Source organism: Grammomys surdaster, unplaced genomic scaffold (assembly GCF_004785775.1).
Source record: "Grammomys surdaster isolate TR1022 unplaced genomic scaffold, NIH_TR_1.0 205, whole genome shotgun sequence".
NCBI classification, from domain to species: Eukaryota; Metazoa; Chordata; class Mammalia; order Rodentia; family Muridae; genus Grammomys; species Grammomys surdaster.
The window spans coordinates 1,436,425-1,456,810 of record NW_021604650.1 but is presented as its reverse complement, the minus strand read 5'-3'; the positions used below and the strand labels follow the sequence as shown (position 1 = coordinate 1,456,810).

The following is a 20,386-nucleotide window of genomic DNA, read 5'->3' as shown; positions in this document are numbered from 1 at the left end:
TGATTGGTGGGAGCCTCCTAGTAATGACTCAGAGTCTGGTCTCCTTCTATCCTGTGGCTGTGTCATCTTTAACTTATGACTTCTTAAGATGGAAGAATGAGCAAGGGTCAGGAGTGGGAGGTTTCCACAGGCTGTCCCCAGACAGGCTCTCCAGCCCACACTGCATTCCAAACCCAGAGCTAAATCTTAGGACCACAGTGAGCTTCTGAGATGGTCGTGAACCACCACCTCACCATCACTTCCTAGGCAGAGGCACAGGCAGATATGGGGGCCAGCTAGAGAATGTTTTTCTTGGGTGAGTCTAAGGTGTCAAGCCACCAAAGATTTATTTTACTTTACCTTCTGTCCCAAAATATTCCCTGCTGCCACTCCAAGGACAACAAACATCTCATCTCAGGAAGTTGTTAATTTCAAAGTAGTAGATGGTGGCTTACTCTGATTCACCCAGGGTTGCTGCTTCTGGTCTGCAGACTATTATCTGAAAGATAATTTATCTCACTACTTCCAACACATCCTAGAGTAGAGTGCTTCTGTAAGGGTAGCCCCTACAACAAAAGCTTGTCACAAAAGGAAGAGGTCAGGTGTAGTGGTGAGCACCTATGAAGTAGAGGCAACAGGATTGCAAGTTCGAAGTCAACCTGGAGTCTATAGCAAGACCTGTCTACTCCCATCCCGGCAAAAGAGTTGAGGGTAGGGAAAGCTGGGTAACACAACACACATGCCTGAGCATGGAGGAGGAAATCCAGCAAGTGGGCAGGCTTAGCTCCTGCAATGGTAAGGACAGAGTCTCCAGTAACTCCGGCTTCTGTCTCTGGGAAGGCTTTAGGCCACTGCTCTGCGGGGCAGAAAGACTGTCTCGTCCTTATCCTCTGTGGCCCTTTTCGAAGTGAGTTTTGGGAGACATGTTCTTAGGTGTGCGTGAGTACAGACATCCCACACCTCTTTGCACACCTCTGGTTTCCAGGCTTAGTCACAGCAGCCATACCGCAGTCCCCTCCTAAGCCCCGGCCTCCATTCCCATGGCTTCTCTCATTTCTCTGCCCCACTCTCTTCACAGTGCTGTGACTGTCTTGAGGGCCCCTTAAATGGTAGGAGGAGAGACGGCTCCTAAATCTGACCCTTGGGGCAGAGAAAGATCCTCACTCAGTTAAGAAGGTCTCTGTCACTGACCCTTGTGCCCTTTCAGCCTTTACCCCTGTGTGGCGTCTGAGAGCACTGGCTCTTCTGACCCCCGCAGGAATCACACCTTTTCTCCCACACCTCCCTGCCTGCAAGATAGCCAACCTTAGTTTAAGTTTATGTTGTAACAAGTTGCTAAAAGCAGAAAGTAAGAGATGGCAGTCCTGGGCCCTGTCCCCACACTTTCCCTCGGCACCCCTGCCTCAGCAGGTTGGCACAAACAGTGTTTGTACCAAATGTTTTGCCACAGTGGCATGTGAGTCTTCATCTTTTCTACTTTTTATCCTTTCCCTGGATTGTCACTTGAATGCTATGGCATTTTGTTATTAAGACATCCATTGTAGGGGCCAAAGCCTGTATAAGATAACATTCATCTCTGTAACAAATAAGCCCTGAATCTTAGTGGTTAAAGCAAGAGAACTTCCTCACTCAGACGTACGATTCCTGGGCGCTGCCCAGAGGGCATGCTAGTAATCCACCTTCCTTCCATCTGTGGCACCTCCATTTTTAACACAGCATGTCCAAGGTCACTGTTGGAGAAGAGTGTGGAGGATGGAGCACTGGAGGCTGTTAGAGACAGGACAGGGCCTAACACTCAACAATTGAGCCATACTCAATTGCTAGGGATGCTGGGAAATATAGTCCAGATGTCAAGGTTCAGAAGAAATGCCTTTATTTTATAGGGTAATATATGGTTTGTGCTCAGAGCTAAGGCATTTTGCTTGCACATTTGGAAGGACACATTCACACAGTGTGGACACAGAGTACATGCCTCAGACTCATGGGCAGCAGGTGTGAGAGACGCACTCACATGTACACATCTGTTTACACTTCCTGATATGCTTCCAGGCATCTCAGATCCATGAAGGCTACTGTGCTTAGGAATTTATGCTTATGAGTATAGAAACACAAACCCTCATAGGGGGTCTGCATTTGAGTGTGTGTGCTCATAAACATGTGTACACATCCTCCTATTGAGTAGCTCACTGTCTCTGACCATGAAACCACTGTGGCCTCCGCCCTTGCCAAGCTGGTGTTACAGGTGCGGAGGGATACCATCCTTCAGGCTACAGCCCACAGTGGCATTCTTCTCTGCTCCAGCAGGTGAGTAGGGATGAAATCTAGCCAGTGTTCTGTTCGCTTAGTAGTGTATCCTGGGCCCTGAGTTGGGCTGCTTTTATCAATATTGTGGGCATGTGGCTTGGTAAGTCATGACCTACAGGGATGTTTTCAGGTATGAGCTGCCTTTTCCCCTAACCCACTGAAATGCTAATGTTCTTGCCCCTCCCAGTTTGGGTAGAGCCCTCCACAGTGGTGGATGGGCTCTATGCCAGCAGGTGGCTTAGCCTGGGTCACTCAGAACCTCAGTTTCAGATTCTGCTGTGGGGTAGACATGTTCTGACTGGATAGAAGTTAGGGTTTATAGGTAGACTTATTTTTTTTAAAGACAGGGTCAGACTCTGTAGCCCACGCTAACATCAGACTCCCATGATTCATGGTGATGCCCCTGCCTCAGCCTCCTGAGGAATGAAATTGACAGGTACGAGCCACTTCACAGAGCTTCGTGGATAGGGTTCTAATCAAGGTTCCTGCGCCTTGAAGATTCAAAGGGCCCGGCTTACTTTGTGTGGATGCCCTAGAGAGGGAAGAGTTGAGACGGTAGAGCTGCTTGGGAATGGCTCGTAGTGTTCAGTCAGGTGGACTTCTCTGGCCAGTGGACCCAATCAATGTACATTGAAGTGTTCCATGAGCAGAGGTGAGTGGGCTGTGGCTCTGATAAGTGTACACCTGTATTTCACAACTCCTGCAGATGCCAGATGTGAGAGAGGGGCTGCCTAGGGTCCTCATCAGAGTCTGGTATGGCTTCAGGGGCCACAGTCTCCCATTTGTCTCCCAGTGATACAGAGCTGATCACAGACCCCCCAACATCATGAGTCACCTTGAGTGTTCCCCTTACTCAAAAGCCTAGTGGGAAGACCAGCTGTAGGACCAGAAGCCTCTGGGGCGTCCCCCTTGCTCAGGCCCTGCTGACTCCTTCCCAGTAGAGTTTTCTAGATCCTTCCTGGGCCAGTGCCCCAGGGAAGCTCATACATTGATGACTCCAGTGCCCCATAGTCCAAGCCAGGGTGGTGCGGGGAAGCCATGTGAGATTCTCCACGGTCTATCACTTTGGAAGAAGTTTGTGTGGGGGTATCGGGCACACAGAGGAACTAGTATCAGAGAAAGATGCTTCTATGCAAAGAGCACATTGGTGGAATCATGGGAGATATGGCCGCAGAGCATGGGTAGAGACAAGCTAGGAGAGCCTCCAGGGATGAGGAGTGAAGGGATAAGGGCTGAGATCTGGAAGGGAGTCAGGGCGGGCTGTGGGGCCTGGAGGATGGTGATCTAGAACACCCGTGTGTCCCAAGGACTAGTGTTGTAGAAGCTGCACGGGTAGGGCAGGATATGTGTGGTCCAGGTCTGAACCCACCATCTGCCCTCACCCAGCTGGAGGCAGCAGGTTGGTACAGAGCCAAAATCTGTGCCCTGGTTGTTCTCATGAGCTGTATTCATGAGACTTCACTGTGTCCCTAGTGATGACCAGCTGGCTGAAGATCACAAGTTGGGTTAGGGAAAACTTCGACCCTGGAGTTCCTCAGGGCACTGGTAACTCAGTCTAAGATGCAAAAGGTGGCAGGCTTTTAGAGGGTAGAAGGCAGGCCTGAGGACATGGAGGAAAGACTGCCAGGCGTAGCTCTCAGCAGTGCCTGTTGCCCAAGAAGGTGGGGCAAGGCTGTCTAAACTCAGCCTGTAAAAGGTGCTCTGTGCTTCCCCACGTACCTGGCCCACTTCAGAGGGACTTGCTAGGGGACTTGTTGTTCACTTCCCCTTGAAGAGCTCTGTGCCAGGCCTGCTCCTGGCTGCTAGTAAGATCGACAGATGGGGCTCAGGCCTGTGGGCCTGCCCTGGCAGTGAGTCAAACTTGAGCCTCCAAGAGTAGGAAGATGGTGTCAGAGGCACCAGGAGTAGCGGGCATCTTCTGGGGTCAGCCTGGAGAATGAGGTATTGGCTGGTTCTGAGCATGTGTGAGCTATCCATAGAGAGCCTGTTCTGAATAGAGGGCAAAGGTCAGGAGACAAGAGGTGGATGGGCAGAAGGGACTAGAGGAGCTCAGAACTCATGCAGGGAGGAGGTCCTGCTATGAGGCCCACGCTGTTACTACTGGAAGGGCCACAAGCTTTCCTGTAAGCAGTTTGTCCCTGTGCAGGGGTGAGGACATTGGCAATGGGAGGAACATGGTTCAGTCTGTGATAGAAAAAGTGAAGGCAGGGCTGGTAGAGGGTAGGAGCCAGGCCAGGCCAGGATGGGAATGAAGCATTGCCAAGCTTAACTGGGCCAGAAGCTCACTTCCTTAGTTTATGTATTTTGGTTATTTGAGACAGTCTCACATACCCTAGGCTGGCCAGAACTTACTATGTAGTTGAAGATGACCTTGAACTGATCTTCCTGCCTCCACCTCCTGAGTGCTGGAATCACAAGTATGTGCCACAATGCATGACAATATTCTAGATTTATAGAGGAGGACTGGGGCCCAATGGGGCCACGACATGTCTGTAGTCACAGGAATTCAGTTGATATACATGTAGCCTCCAGGTTGGATTCTCGGGTGAGCAGCCTTGCCAGCATCCTAGAGGCACAAGGGTGATTGATAGTCTAGGCTTTCCTAGCATCAGGGAGTCACAGAAGGAACCGACCAATTCATTCATTTACCTCACTTGGAAGATCTGCCCTTTCTCGGCCTCAATATTCTCATTCACTAGAAGCTGGGGTTAAGGGTTGGGATCTATCATCGGGAGAGCCAGAGCGAGCCTGGGAGAGCCAGAGCGAGCCTGGGAGAGCCAGAGCGAGCCTGGAATCCATGAAGTTCTGGCTTCCGTCAGTGGAATTGGGCAATCCTGGCTGCACAAAACATTCTCTGTTCTTGGGTAAACATTTCATATGGCTAAATCTGCAGAGGGCTAGGAACTCTTGGACTCTAAACTTCCTGGTGTAAGGGAACCTGATGGGAAGTACGCTTGAGGAGCTTGGTAATGTTTCTCATTCAGTGGCAAGGCTTTGCTGTGGCCTCGGTGAGATGGATGGAGTTGCTGGAGGAAACGTTCAATAGAGGTGTATGAGAAGTTAAGCTAACCTGAAGGCTGGAGTAGGCAGAGCAGAGAAGGCTGTGGATGTGAGACTTGGCCTGGCTGCCAGATCTGCTAGCGGAAAGCTCTGGAATGATTATGAGAGAGGGGTGGAAGACTGTGGGTGCAAACACCAAGTGAAGTGCTCAGGTAGGGATTGAGCTCTAGGTAGAGCCATACAGGAAAGGGCCAGAGGCAACCTCCAAAGCCAGAGTTTGAGCCCTCCTTCCAACCTAGAGCTTGCTTACTCCGCTTCTATCTACTCTAGAGGTCAGAGGCTTGCTGCGCTTTGGATAGTGAAGAGGCCCAGGAGGCTGATGGGAGTTGTAGTTGTTGACCCAGAGACAGATGGGAGTTGTAGTTCGCACCCCCTGAAGCGCTAATGGAACCTATAGTTCCCGCCCACAGGGAGCTCATAGGAATTGCAGTTTCTGCCCAAGATATTCGAATTATCAGACTAAAAGAGAAGACAATACTCACTCCCTTACCACAGGCCTTCCCAATTAGTTATCCTGGGCCCTATTTTAGCTAGCGCGTCCCTCCCAGATGGCTGTGTATGTATTTTCTTTTCTTTTTTTGCTTTCTCCTTCTTTCCGTTGTTTTATTATTGTTTTAACAATAATAAGAGGGCCAGAGACAGTCATAACCTGGCCAGGTTCTGGCGGTCCATGGGGGTTCTGGGGAGGGGGTGGGGGGAAGTCAGTGGGGGTCAGAGGTGGAGGGTGAAGAAAGTAGAGAGAGGTTTAGCTCAGTAATCACGTGACCTCCGCCCTCACTCTCCGTCCTCCCGCACTCATTCCCAATCCTCCCCACCCCCATGCATCTTCTGAGCTTTTCACCACTTCCCAGAATCCTAAGAGACAAAGCCCAGCTCCAGTGTGTCTGACCTTCCCTGCCCACTGTTCCACACAAGCATTCCCGTTGACAGGTTCCTCTGATGGACCACTGGAATTAGCCCCAGGGTCCTTTCCATGGCCAGCCCCGTCCCCGAGAGTTCATACCCACATAGGCATGCCATCTTCTCTCCTTTCCGTGGCCTCTTCACTGACCCTTCCTGTTCCCACGATGTCACTGAATGGTACCACCTCCCCAGACCCAACCCGCACGCACTGTGCAAATGTCAGCCTCGTGTCTCATGAGGGGGAAGAGGGCTCGAGAGAGGGAGGAGAGCGAGCTTTCTGGAGGAAGCAGGCTGTCCAGGGAGTCAATCAGGGAGGGAGATGCCGAACAGATAGACAGAGAGCGTTGTGCGGAAAATTGTTTTTTTTTTATTTTTTTATTTTTTTCGGGAGAACCCGCTTACACAGCTCTGTTTGTAATTCTTTTCTTCATGCTAAAATCACACGGCCTATTTGTTGATGTAAGTTGCCTGAATTCCGTGGTATGCTATCTTCTTTTTTAAAAACAAAAGCAAAAAAAAAAAGCAAAAAAGATATATATATAAAAAAAACCCTAAAAGATATTGTTGTTAGGTTTGTTTAAATGCTGCTGTTGTATGTTTTTAAAGCTTTAAACCAGTAGAAAAAAATTCCGTTTCTTTTCAATTTCCTTTCCTTTCTGTTCCGTTTGGTTTCTTAAGACGAAACAAAAAGACCAAAACCCAGAGTCACAGAGCCCGCGCGTGGGGTGCCCAGGGCATCCGAGCCGCAGCCCGCTTAAAGCGCAGGCGCTGGCCGGCTGGCGGGCGGGCCCGGCCCGCGTAGTCTCCGCCAAAGCCAATTGAACCGATTTGGGTGTGAGGCTGTTGTTTCTCTCTCTGTGCCGGCCGCCCGCGCCCCGGCCCTCGCTGACGCCCTCTCTTCTCTCTTCTCTTTCTTTTTCTAGGAGGAGAGTTAATATTGCCCATTATCACGGAGGACTCCTTAGACCCCCCTCCCGTGGCCACCCGGTCCCCCTTCGTGCCCCCGCCCCCCACCTTCTACCCCTTTCTCACGGGCGTGGGTGCCACCCAAGACACCCTGCCTCCGCCCGCCGCGCGCCGCCCGTCCTCGGGGGGCCCGTGTCAGGCCGAGCGCGACGACAGCGACTGCGAGGAGCCCGTGGAAGCCTCGGGCTTCGCCTCTGGGGAGGTCTTTGACTCCAGCCTCCCCCCCACGGACGACGAGGACTTTTACACCACCTTCCCCTTGGTCACGGACCGCACCACCCTCCTGTCACCCCGCAAGCCCGCGCCCCGACCCAACCTCAGGACAGATGGGGCCACGGGCGCCCCCGGGGTGCTATTTGCGCCCTCCGCCCCAGCCCCCAACCTGCCCGCGGGCAAAATGAACCACCGAGACCCTCTGCAGCCGCTGCTGGAGAACCCACCCCTGGGGCCTGGGGTCCCCACGGCCTTCGAGCCGCGGCGGCCGCCTCCCCTGCGCCCCGGCGTGACCTCAGCCCCCGGTTTCCCCCGTCTGCCCACAGCCAACCCCACGGGTCCGGGGGAGCGCGGCCCGCCGGGCGCGGTGGAGGTGATCCGCGAATCCAGCAGCACCACGGGCATGGTGGTGGGCATCGTGGCGGCGGCGGCGCTCTGCATCCTCATCCTCCTCTACGCCATGTACAAGTACCGCAACCGCGACGAGGGCTCCTACCAGGTGGACCAGAGCCGGAATTACATCAGTAACTCGGCCCAGAGCAATGGGGCGGTGGTGAAGGAGAAGGCCCCCGCTGCCCCCAAGACGCCAAGCAAGGCCAAGAAGAACAAAGACAAAGAGTATTACGTCTGAGCACCCAGGCCAGGCACCGCGCCCCCACTGCCAGCTGCTCCTCCCGGGAGGGAGGAGGGTGCGGCCCTCTCCCTTCAGGGGGATCTGGGGACCCTTTCCCCGGCTGCCTCAGGCTTCTCCCACGAAGAGGAAACGCAAAAAAGAAAAGGAATATAACTACTACGTGCTCATCCCCGTCCCTCCCGCTGCCCACGGCGCCGCACTGTCAGCCCTGGGGCTGGCTGTCCTCCGCTCTGCGCCTGTCACGCAGGGCACGTGCTCACAGCCCTGGGTTGATTTATTTTTTTAAGGGGGGTAGTTTTATTTTGGTGGGGCTGGGCGGGAAGGAAGGCTGGGGTTTTGTAAAGTGTCCACTGCGCCGTTTGTTTATTTCCCTCGATTTTCTTCTTCCTCCTGCCTTCCTTCTTCGCAGCCCTCCTGTCCCGGTTCAGGCTTGCTGTGTCTCTTGTCCCTACTCTCCTCCACCCCACCCCCTTTCTTTTCTTTTCCTTTTCCTTCCTTTCTTTTCTCTTTTCTTCTTTTCTTTTTCTTCTTTTCTTTTAAATTCTGTTTTCTCTGCTTCCCTTCCTTTGGGTTTACAGAGTCGCCGGGAGAAGAAGGGTGGGCGGGTGAACCCAGAGCGGCCCAGCTTGGGTGGCTGGGGCCGGGCAGTAGGGTTCATTCCCCTAGTGCCCCAAGTCCCCTCATGAGGAGAAACTCCTGCCTGGGGCTGCCCAGGGATTGGACTTGGACCAGGCCAAGGCCTGTTGTGTGTGTCGCTGCTGCCGGGCAACGTGCATTGCTGGGAAGTCGCTGGAGGAGCGGGGGTGGGGGGCGGGGGGAGGGGAAAGGCAAATGCAGATATATATTAAAAACAAATAATCGAGGTACCAGAGCTGCGTCTGTGGCACCAGCTAGCTGCAGGTGCAGAGGATGGAGGGAGTGAGACTGTGTCTGCGGATGGCTGGGGTCACTTCTCCGCCCATGGGCTCCCTGCTCCCCAGTTTTTTTTTTCTCTTTGTTAACAAATGTGTCTGAGTCTTGGAAAACACCCCAAACCCGGAAATGTGTGGGAAAAACAAAACAAAAACTTTCCAAATTCCAACAGTCCTGTGTAGTTTGTTCCTGGTGGGTGCTCTTAGGTCAGGGACCTAGCCTGTGTTCAGGGTCTCAGTGGGTGCACCTGACAGTTGCTAAGTTCCCTCTAATTTTAGTGTGTGGAGATGTGTATGCTAATAGAGGACTTCTTACTGTTCTCGGTTTCCGCTACGTGGGTCCTGAGGATGAGATACAAGTTTTCATCTTGATGATAAGTGGCTCTGCCCACTGCACCATCACTGAGCCGTTTTCCTGAGCCAGACCCCCAGACTATTGAGTTGAATACAACATTGGGCTCTTGGACAACTGTTGTATATCTCATTTGCAAGTGTCTGCTGGGTGGGGCTGAGGGTGGGAAACAACTGTGGCTTGTGTGGGAGGGAGGGGATTGGCATCTGGCTGGGGTCCCATGGCATCACGTCCCTCTTTTCTGAGGCTGTGCACCTTCCACTCATGTTCCACCAGATAGCTGACATCTTGCCCAATATTTGGAGGGACGTAGTCTCTCCTAGTGGCCAGGGTGGCTAGTTCAGGGCCTCAAGTGTAGCAGTGACCGAGCCCCTCTGAGGACTTGTTCCTCTGTCCTGTGACTTTGCCTGCACCTCTTCACTCTGCTTCCCAGCTATGTAGCACGCCACCAGCCTGGAGTGCTGACTGCAGGAGTGGCTCTCTGTGAGTGTGGCCTCTCTTTGGCCATCTGAACCTACTGGCTTTTAACCCTGCTTGCCATCCCTCAGCTTTGGTCTAGGAGCCGGAGGGATCACACTGACTCTTCTGTGGGAGTGGGGGGAAGAAACTTTGACATGGGGCAGCACTGCCCGGGTGTGCTGTCCCCAGCTAGTCATGGCCTCCCTCCTGAGACCTGTGTTCTTGTTCTCTTCTCAAAGCCCAGGCTCCACCCCCTGTTCCCACCTGCTTCGTTGGTCACAGAAAACACAGCAGGAGTTCTGTGGGGACAAGCCTGGAAGGAATGCCTTTACTCTCACATCAGCAGTTGTTAGGTGACCCTGACTGAGGCAGGATGTACTCTAGGAGTTGAAAGGATGGCTTCATCACCCTGGTTGCCATGTGACTGTGTCTCCCTCTCTGCATCAGAAGACCTGCCACCCAAGGGCTTTATTTTCTAAAGAAAGAGTTCTAGATGTGGCTATTGACTCAGTTTACCTTTCCAAAAGGTTCTCTTGACTCCTCCACTGTGGGAGTATCTCAGCAGCTTTGAGGTTAGAAACCACCAAAGTAGGCATTAAAAAGAGGGTGTGTCTAAATGGGTATGAGCTGGAGCCTAGAGTGTTGTCCAGTGACTCTAGACAGTGATGCTGCCACTCCCCAATGACAGAACTCTTCATCCTGAAAATTCTCAGTCACCTGTATAGGCCAGGGGTGGCCATTCTGAATACAGATGGAGGAACAACTCTGATCTAGAATAGAGGAGAATCCACCTCTCCACTGAGCTCTGCGTCCTGGAAGTTTCTAGGAAGCCTGTAGCCCCAAGAAGTGCAGTTGGGCCTAGAGGAACAGAACCAGTTTGTCCTGAGGCATCAGGCAGTCTGGGGGAGTGTCACTAGGAAGTGTGTGTGTGTGTGTGTGTGTGTGTGTGTGTGTTGTTGTTGTTGCAGCCTTCCTCTGAGGTGCCTGGGAGCAGCCACACAGCTACAGAGACCATCTAAGTATGGCCCAGGCAGTGCAGCTGGTGTGCTATCTCCTGACCCTCTGGGCAGCACACTGTCTCCGAACACTCATGGTCTTTCCTATGAGCATCCCCAAGGATCCTAAAGAATCTTGGCTGATTCCGAGAGGGACAGAGGTCATGCTGCATGCATTTCTATCTGCCTAGATGGCACAGAGGCCCGAGCAGAGCTCAGCAGACCTACAGGCAGATACTTGCATTCTGATCCTGCCTCCTCCTAGCTGGGTGTTAGGAGCACTCTGTGTGTTATGGGCCTCAGTAGTCTATCTGGTGGGGAGCCCCCAGTCCTTTCTCCTACCCTGCAGACTCTTAGATCGTCAGGAGCTCATGAGGGGCTGTCATTCATTTGGTTTTTATCTTTAGCCAATCCCTGTAGTCCATTTCCTCCAGCAGGCCCCATGTGTGAGTGAGGATGTGGAGCAAGGGACAGGTAACCCTTAGGGAACTTACCTGACAGAGGGGGAGGAGTGGCAGGTGTGTGGCCCTAAACATGACTCACAGTGGCACCAGAGTCATGGGCTGTCCCTGAACCCTGGAACAAAGCCCCTGGGCTGGTTCTGGAGGGCCTAGGAGGGTGTCAGGTGGGAAGGTGACCTAGGCTGTTGTGGACAGGTATGTGGAATGAAGAGAGGATGGAGAGAGACCAGGCCAGCTGACTGAGGCCCTCAGTGACCCCGAGACACTTCTTTGCCTGTGCTGAGGTAAAGAGGAGGGCACTCAGTTCCAAGTCCTGCAGCAGGTTGGGTAGCGGGCAGTGAGAAGGTGCCCCTAGTCTAGGCCTCTCTCTGGTGTGCAGCTGCTTGGGGGAGTCAAGGTAATAGTGGTGTCAGGGCAGCCTTCCATCCTTCAGACTGTGTTAGAGAGAGACCCAGAAAGGCAGCCAGCCCTCTAAAGGGATCCCTGGAGATGGAGCTCTTTGCTTCCCAAGGTTGTCTGCAGGGGCTAGAAGAAGCTATCTCTTCCTCCTCCCTCATTCCCTCTTTGTCCCCCTCTCTTCCTCTGTCTTTCTTCCTTCTCCTCCCTTCTTCCTCCTTTTCATTCTTTTAAAAATTATTTATTTGTGTGTATCGTGGGAGTGGGGGAGGGGCATGTGTCCATGCAGAGGTCAGAGGACAACTTCGCAGAGTCGGTTCTTTCCTACTGTCTTGTGGGTTCCAGTTAGACCTGGAGGGAGGCACCTTTACCCGCCATCGCCAGCCCTCCCTCCCCCTTCTCTCCTCTCAGTGTTGTGGTCATGGTCCTTCTACAGCCGAGTAGACATCAGGATGGAGCTGTCTGGCATGTCATGTGTCACTTTCTTCACTGACCTGTTCAGGAAAGACCGAGAAGTGTGGCTCTAAGGAGCAGAATGACCCCTAACTCTTGACCCATGTCCATGCTCAGGACCAAGCACCCTGCCTGGGGCTCAGGTCTGAACTTCCTGAGCACATCAGGGTGGGGTGGGGTGTTCAATCATGTCAACTACCCAATGGCTTTAGTGGCAGAGTCTGCCACCTGTGAAGCCCCCAGAAACACCCATCATCCCCCAGAACCTCCCCCTGACAAACACCAGCTCGCTCACGTGTACTCTCTCCCTCCACCTCTCTCTCTCTTTCGAGGTGGGCCTGGGAGTGGCTGGGCCATTTTTTCCTCCACATGGTGGGATGGAGGGCAGAGAGTTAAAGTCCACCTGTTAGCCCTGGTCTCTGCTCTCCCACTGTGCTGTGTAACTCTGGGCCATCCTAGCCTTCTCTTGGCTTCTACTTTTTCCTTTGTTCAGTGAGAAGGATGAGTTCCCAGGCAAACCTGTTTTGGGTTTCTATGGAGGGAGGAGAGCTGGGAGGGAGGGAGGGAGGGAGGGAGGGAGGAGATGGTCCACAGACTGCTCCACTCACTGTTTCTGGATGTCTTGGATGGTGTCAGGTAGTGGCAAGTTCTTGGTCTCAGGCAGCAGCAGTGCAGCTAGGCCACTTATCACTGGCACCACTCCGTATACCAGCAGGGGCAGCCAGGACCCATAGACATCCAGCAGCCGCACCAAAGGCCCTAGCATGGCTCCCCCTCGGGCTGCCACCTGGCCCAGGCCCACTGCAGTCATCCTGTGGAAACATGTTTGCCTATGAGTCACACTCTGCCTATCTACAATCTTGGCCTCACTAGATCGAGGGAGGCCCAACGAATCACGAAGGGTGGAGACCCATGGGGACCTGGGGGCAGCCCGTGACAACCTCACCTGATCACAGTGGGGAAGAGTTCATTGCTGAAGATGGTGACACAGGTGAAGGCAGCCCCCAGGATCCCCAGCCCCAGCACAGCCAGGGATGAGCGAAGGACTGCCATCTCTGTGAACAGTAATGGCATCAGCAGAGTAGGGTCCTGTTCTCCCTGGGCTGCTCCCTGTCCTATAGGCTGTCAAACGTCTGTGAGTCATTCCTCCAGTGCCCATACTGTGTCCTATGTAAGTAATTTTTGGCCCCAGTCTATGCACTCCCAGGCCTCAGAGCCAGGTCTGGGGAGTCCCCTGTCCCCTTTCTCTCTCACCTCATTTATTAGTGAGTTCTGTGTTACTATTACAGCTTTGCTGATCTCCACTAAAATCCTGGCACCCCTCACGGCTCTGTCTTCTACCTTCTCTCTGCCACATCCCTCACTCTCTATTCTGGTTCCACCCCAACCCCCAGGGACAGCCTCAGCTAGCACACCACATTTTTGCCTCTTCCTGCTCACCCACAGCCAGGCTACAGCTCACCATGGGGCACCAGTATGTTGGCCAGGATGCAGAGTCCTGGCAGCACCAGGGAGCTGGTCTGGCAGAGGCGCCGGCCCAAGCGGTTGAGCAGCAGCAGGCTGCCTGTCTTCACCGGGAGGTCCACAATCCCGATGAGTGCCTGGAGCAGGAAGATATTGCTTCCTAGGGCTTGCAGGTCAAGGGCCAGGCCGAAGAAGGTGAAGCCAAAGGCAAACCTAGGAGTGAGGGTGGCTGGGTTAGCCTGGGTTGGCTGCTCTCTGTCTTTCCTGTTGGCCCTGTCCAGGCTCACCTTAGGCACTGGGAGAGAGAAGCTGGTGGCCTCTGAGGGCCAGCCTATGGGAGACTGGGTGTTTCTCCCTCCTCCTCTCTGCCTAGACACGCCGTTTGGGATGCTAGTCCATTGGTTCTAGCACCCACTGAATAGACCCTCCCTACAGAGTCCTCATGAACTTGATCTTCATTTGGCGGCCTAAGCTTCAAGCTTGGGCAATAGCCTGCCTATGTCTACTACCTCTAATCAAGATGGAGCAGCCTGCTGGCTGGACTTTGTGTCTGATTCACCTCTCCAGCTTTTCCAGCATTGTTGTTCTGATTCTTATTCAATCCTTTTTAGGCACTTGGGCCTGAAATCCTTGTTCACCAGCCCACCTGGCCTGGCTTGTCTCTTCCCAGAGCCTAACAGAAGGACCTGAGCTAAAGGTCATGCTAGAGACATCCCTAGCTAGAGGCCCCATCCTTGGCTGCTGGGCAGCTGTCTTGGCTTTGGGCTTCCCTGCGGCTGGTAGCCTCAGGTAGAAGGGCATCTACCAGCACAGCATGGAGACGAAGGTTCGGAGGCGCAGCCCAGGCGTGTGGAGTAGAGTGCTCAGACTGGCACCAGCTTGGTCCCCGCTTGGTTCCTCCTGCATGGCTGACTGCAAGACCTGTGGGAGTAGGGGCTGTTAGCACCAGGTACCCACAGGCCCACCCCTAGGAGACTTTACTTGACCTCTGAGGGAGCTCCTGTACAAAGCCAGGAAGAGTATCTAAGGGGATAGGGTCGAAGGAAGGCCTAGCCCTGGCTTACCTCCATGGTCAATGTGTCTCCCTCTGCCTTCCTCCTGTTGACAGCAGCTACCCTCTGTAGTTCCCGAAGGCCCTGGTCCAGCTTGCCCACTGTGATCAGCCAGCGTGCCGATTCTGGCAGCCACCTGAAGTGGAGGGATGTGGAAAGGGTCGCTGATTGCAGTCCCCATTGCCTGGCCTGTGTCACCCTCCTTGTTCTTCTGTGTCTTTTGCCTAAGGGGGTGCTTTCAGGGGGCACTGGAACCTCCAGTCTCAGGCTGCTGAAGTCAGTGGAGGCCATAAAGGACAATGGGACCACAGTGGCATATGTAGCCAGGCTACCTGGATTACCACCTGTACCAGCAGGGCATCCTCCTGTCTCCTTCCTCTCTGAGTTTGGGGAGCCCAGTGTTCTCTAGTTCCCTGAGCAGGCTGCAGGATAGGGAGTGACTCTGTTGTCCCTCTCCACCTTCTTGTCCCATGGCCTTTCCTCAGCCTCACCCATGAGCCAGGCCTGGGTGCAGTAAGGACAACAATGGCTGCCGGGGTGTCTCACCATCATGGTGTCTTTCCATACCATGGATGTTCCCTCCTGCCCTGCCCCACAGTTGTGTTATCTTCCAACCCTGCCCTGTCTCAGGCTAGGACCAGTGTCTGTAGCATCACCAAGCTCCTTCTGTCTGCACCCCTGACGGCCACTGATCCTTGGCCCTTTGACCCCATTGTGCCTGACTGTTCCCCTGGTTCTGTGTCAGGATACAGTTGCTTCATACCAACTTGCTTCTCCCTGTCTCAGAGACAAACCTCTCTGTCTCTCTGTGTCTTTCTCTGTCTCTCTGTGTCTGTCTCTGTCTCTCTGTGTCTGTCTCTTTCTCTGTCTCTCTCTCTCTCTCTCTCTCTCTCTCTCCCTCTCTCTCTCTCTCTCTCTCTCTCCCTCTCTCCGTCTCTCTGTCTCTCTCTCTCTCTGTCTCTGTCTCTGTCTCTCTCTCTCTCTCACACACACACACACACACACACACACTCACTTGCTGCACTAAACTGCTCAGTCCTCTGAGCCTTTGGTAGTGATCATCACACACTGTATCTAGGCCTATGATTACAAAAGTTCCTCCCTACCCAGAAGAACATGCGGTCCCCTTTTAACAGCAAGTGGGAGGAGCCACATGTTCATCTCCCTGGGACCCAGAGCATCTCTGATTTGAAAGCCAGTGGGGTAGGGGATGAGAATACAGATAAGCATCGTGATTCCCAGTGGCCTGTTGGACTTGGGAAAGGCATCCTGGAAAGTAGGTGAAAGGAGTCAGGGGTAGGAGAAATCAGGCAGGTAGTTGGAGACCTGAGGCTGGATCCCATCGAGGTGAGGATGGGGATGGGGAGGGTTGGGCAGGGGTGGGATGAGACAAGGTGAATTAGAGGTCTAGGGTCTGCAGCAGGTCAAAGGGGCTGGAGCTAGACCCCTCCCTGAGGGAGAGAGCATGCACTGTGACCCCAGGTTTGCTGCTGGGCCATGGAGAGATGGCACCTGGCTTTTGCAGGTGAGTTGGAACAGGGGGCACCTGGACTTTGGGCAGCAATGGTGAACATCTCAAAGGTCCTGGTCCCCAGAACTCCTAAACCCCCTGTCTACAGGAAAAGGAGTTTCCCATCTTAATCCCCGAGAGTGGGCAGAACCTCTTTCAAGGAGGGAGGCTGTAGACCCACCATGAATAAACAAAGAAGAGGAAGAAGGGGGCAGAGACAGCCATCTGTAGCATCCTCCAGCTGCGCACGCCGTAGGCCACAGAGCCTGTCAGGACCTGCCCGAAGCTGAAGCCCACAGAGTTCACGGTCATCATCAAAGGGCTACCCTGGGCTGATGTCCACTCCATCACTGCAAGGAGCAAGCACGGGGTCAATCCTGGGTCCTGCATACAGCCTTCCCAACCCAGCGCCAATCAGGGGACATACAGAGACTGGCCGAGTTCATCATGACACCTGCCAATGCAGAGGCCGACAGGAAACGGAACAGACAGTAGAGGAGGAAGGTGGGCATGAGGGCGGATATTATGCCAGACACAGACACCAGAAGATAGCTCCAGGTCAGCACCCTTCTGCGCCCAAACCTGCGGTACACATGGGGAGGCATGCCATTGGCCAGCAACACAGATCTGGACCACCATGGGCGCTCCTGTCACTGCCCCCTGAGGAAGGTAGAAAGTCACATGACCCATGGGAGGGTCATGAACATGAGGAGGGTTAGCGAATGAATTCCCCTCAGCAGAGGTACCAATCAGCAGCTAAAATATTGGGTGTGTGGCAGAGAGGATTTTAGGAATGAACAGTCAGAGAGAAACAGTGCCTCCCCCAACCCTGGAGAAAGTTGGTGAACTTCTGGAAAGGATGTGGGTTCATTCAGTAGAGCTGGCCTGGCCCAGGTGTGTATACTCACCTATCTGAGGCATGGCCGCACACTGCGGATCCTACCAAGATTCCGGCCATAAAGATGGACTGGGCCATGGGTCTCAGGGCGTGGGAATCACATACCAGGTCCCACTGGAGGGGAAGAGTGGCAGAGCTGAGATCAGGAGGGGCAGTCTGAGCAGAAGGGGCAGAGGAGCTAGAATGGAGCTGGGCATGTGGGACCATGAGGGCACCCCCAGGCTTAGTAGCTTGGTTTCTTAAGGAGGATCCTGTCACCCCTGTACTCTCTAGCTTTATCTGCTCTCTCTTGAGCCTTGGCCCTTAGCTGAGAAGCCCCCCTTCCCTGGAGGCCTGCTTCCTCTTGCTCCTCACTCAGAGTCCTTCCTGCTTGCTGGGGCTGCTGTCCTTCTCCACTGGCTTGGGTTATCTGGCTTCCCCTCCCCCAACTCTCTTTTGGTTTTTCATCTTAAGACAGGGTTTCTCTGTGTAGCCCTGCCTGGCTGTCTTAGAAATCACTCTGTAGACCGGACTGGCCTCAAACTCAGAGACCCTCCTGCCTCTGCCTTCAGAGTCCTGGGATTAAACATACACTTGGCTCCTCATCTTCGTGTGTGTGTGTGTGTGTGTGTGTGTATGTGTACTGTATGTGTGTGTGTACTGTGTGTGTGTGTGTACTGTGTGTGTGTGTACTGTGTGTGTATGTGTACTGTGTGTGTGTGTGTACTGTGTGTGTGTGTACTGTGTGTGTATGTGTACTGTGTGCTGTGTGTGTGTGTACTGTGTGTGTATGTGTACTGTGTGTGTGTGTACTGTGTGTGTGTGTACTGTGTGTGTATACTGTGTGTGTATGTGTACTATGTGTGTGTGTACTGTGTGTACTGTGTGTGTGCGTACTGTGTGTGTACTGTGTATGTGTGTGTACTGTGTATGTGTGTGTACTGTGTGTGTGTGTACTGTGTGTGTACTGTGTATGTGTGTGTACTATGTATGTGTGTGTACTGTGTATGTGTGTGTGCGCCTTTGCATAGTGTAGTACTTGTGAAGGTCAGAGTTCAATCTCCAGAGCTGCCTATACTGTTTTTGTGAAAAGGTCCCTCGATGACCCTGGGGCTCACTGGCTAGGCTGGCTAGTTAGCTAGTGAGCCCCAGGGGCCCCCTTGTTTCCGCCTCTCCAGAGCTAACATTACAGTCACACCACCACTGGGCCTGGCTTTTCCCTGAGTGCTGGAGAACTCAGGTCTTCATGCTTAAACATGGCAGGCAGTTTGCAGATTTATCTCCCCAGCCTGCCCACACATCTCTTCTAAGAGGCCAGTGTTTGTTCAGGTCCTCTGTGCTCAGCCCAGAGACAGACAACAGGTTCCTGTGTCTGGGTGGCCTGGAGTCATGGCTGAGGTTCAGATGTGGGTGAAACCACTGGGTGATGCAGAAACAGGAGTGTCACCCCAGGCTAGTCTGTGTAGACATGTCTCACTGTGTGGCCCAGATTGGCCTCAGACTCAACGATAATCCTCCTGTCTCTTCAGTGCTGGGGTCACAGGCATGAACCACTAAATATGACTTTGCAGATGACCCCCATTGCCCAGTCCCTTGTAAGCCTACATGGTTGCTCCCGAGTGTGGAGGCCTGGGGAGGTGCATCCTGTTTGAGACTGGAACATTTAAGTCCAGCCAACCATGACTTTGGCCTCCCAAGTGCTGTTACCGTGGTCACGATTGTGGAACTGAAGGTACTGTGGTCGTAAACCCAGCCATCTTCACATGGCTCAGTGTCAGCGTCACTCCAGTTGGTGGCTGTGGCGTTGGATTCTATAAGCTGCCATTGAGGTCGTCGGAAGCGGAGGCATTGGTGGGGTTGCTGATCAGGACCAGGTGGGATGGAGACAGTCAGAAGAACATCGGGTCCAAAGTCCCCAGGGATACTCGCCTGGGAGGTGCTGTTGTCCAGAAGAGGCACCCAACAGCGGTGGTGGGGTACTGCGGCTGAGAAGTTCTCCAGCATGTTCTGAGTGGTGACCCACAAAATGGGGGTCACCAGAGCTATCATCTGGAAGAGCTGGAACCTGCCCAGGCTCCCCACCCGGTCCAGGAGTTCAGGAAATGCCATGGATCTCTCTTGGGTGCCACCACACAGCTTCCGCTTCACAGAGGCTGGCCCAGGACCACAGGGTCCGTGTGATGAGCCTGCTTCTCCCGTGGCTCTCCCCACACCAGCGTCTTCATATGCATGTCACACAGCCGTGTCGCCGAGTCACAGCCAGCCCAGGCTCTTGTGTGTCACCCTGAGACCTGGAACCCTCTCTAGTAATCTGGAGGCCATGTGGACCTCTCAGAGACACAGCAGACTCTGACTCCCAGGAAAAACCAAATTTGGGAAGCAAGGAGAGTGGAGAGAGAAGTCACTCTGGCTAAAATTAAAGTGTGACTAGGAGCCATTTAATAGAAGAGGGTTTAGTAATCATTTCTTCAAAGTTTAACCAGGGCAACACCACTGCAGATGAGAGCGGCAGTTTCTTCCCCCAGCCCCATCTTCACGGCCCTGGTCTCTGTTAGGGTGCAGCAAGATCTGGGCACTGGGTCTGCCACTAAGGGTGTTGGGGCTGCCACCTCTCAGTGCTCCTGCCTGCCTTCCAGGGGACATCATGTCTGTGCTATGAGTGGGGGTCCTCCCAGCCTCAGAGCGGGCATGATCCTAGCTTGAGTGGTGGCATCCTATGCTTGAGATTCTGTGTCCCATGACACCCAGTCTCTGGGCCTCACTAGCCTCTTGAAGCTGCCACTGCTCCTGCCCTTCCTTATTGATTCCCTGTCCTGAGCCTCACTAAGCCTTTTTGACATTAGCACATACTACTGTACATTCAAGACAAACATCCTAAAGTATTGAGACCTCTGTCTCTTCCCCAGGATCCATCTCTTTGGCCTGTAATTACATGGCCCTCTGTCTGGAACGGAGTCACAGTTCACACCCTGGCAACTCAGCTGCTAGTCTTACATGTCTCTAAGCCGACTCATTCTGAGGACATCTCCCTTTGCCTCTGCTCTGCTCTGTCCCCTCTCTGACCTGTCTCCTCCTGCTCTGTCTCCTCCACCTATTGCCACACTCCAAAACCTCACACTAAATCCTGCCTTAAACACCAGGGCCCTGGTCTTCTAGAAGAACAGCAAATGCTTAACCAGGAGGCATCTCTCCAGCCCTGTTAGACTTCCATTTGAAAGATTCTCTGACTCCTGGGGGGAGAAAAGCCCAACAAAGGAGAAAGTGTCCCCCAGGAAGCCATGGGAGAGACCATGTGAACAGGAACTGTGTGTGGTGAGGGCTGGCAGAGAGGCCGAGAGAAGTCTGTGGGCACCAGCACACCGACTGGTTTTGGTTCAAGGTAGTTTTGAGATTGGAG

At 53.5% G+C, this 20,386-nt stretch overlaps 2 protein-coding genes and 1 long non-coding RNA gene across 3 annotated transcripts in view; 1 reads left to right on the top strand and 2 right to left on the bottom strand.

The window, feature by feature from the left end:
• Window positions 1-8,843, top strand: part of Nrxn2 (neurexin 2) — a 99,082-nt gene extending 90,239 nt beyond the window's left edge. The window contains 1 exon segment of the mRNA XM_028770976.1: window positions 7,170-8,843. Coding sequence (XP_028626809.1) covers window positions 7,170-8,056 — 887 coding nt within the window. The 3' untranslated portion in view covers window positions 8,057-8,843.
• LOC114624163 lies at window positions 6,594-8,253 on the bottom strand. Its single transcript, XR_003711898.1, has 3 exons — window positions 8,051-8,253; window positions 7,757-7,917; window positions 6,594-7,165 (listed from the first exon to the last, which is right to left on the bottom strand). It is a non-coding gene; the product is annotated as an uncharacterized LOC114624163 (long non-coding RNA).
• Window positions 8,844-12,034: 3,191 nt separating the features above from the next.
• On the bottom strand, window positions 12,035-19,399 carry Slc22a12 (solute carrier family 22 member 12). The gene is made up of 10 exons (XM_028771253.1): window positions 18,697-19,399; window positions 17,021-17,124; window positions 16,540-16,694; window positions 16,294-16,462; window positions 14,615-14,738; window positions 14,356-14,471; window positions 13,549-13,763; window positions 13,033-13,141; window positions 12,695-12,898; window positions 12,035-12,127 (listed from the first exon to the last, which is right to left on the bottom strand). Exons 1-10 carry the CDS (start codon window positions 19,096-19,098, stop codon window positions 12,064-12,066), a joined length of 1,662 nt encoding a protein of 553 aa, XP_028627086.1. The 5' UTR covers window positions 19,099-19,399; the 3' UTR covers window positions 12,035-12,063.
• Between the last annotated feature and the right edge of the window lie 987 nt (window positions 19,400-20,386).

Coding starts and splice junctions, on each gene's coding strand:
- Slc22a12 (XM_028771253.1), bottom strand. CDS start 19,098: ATGGCATTTCCTGAACTCCTGGACCGGGTGGGGAGCCTGGGCAGGTTC. Junction 14,472..14,614: donor GAGACACATTGACCATGGAG/GTAAGCCAGGGC, acceptor CTACTCCCACAG/GTCTTGCAGTCAGCCATGCA. Junction 12,128..12,694: donor ATCCAAGACATCCAGAAACA/GTGAGTGGAGCA, acceptor TTTCCTGAACAG/GTCAGTGAAGAAAGTGACAC.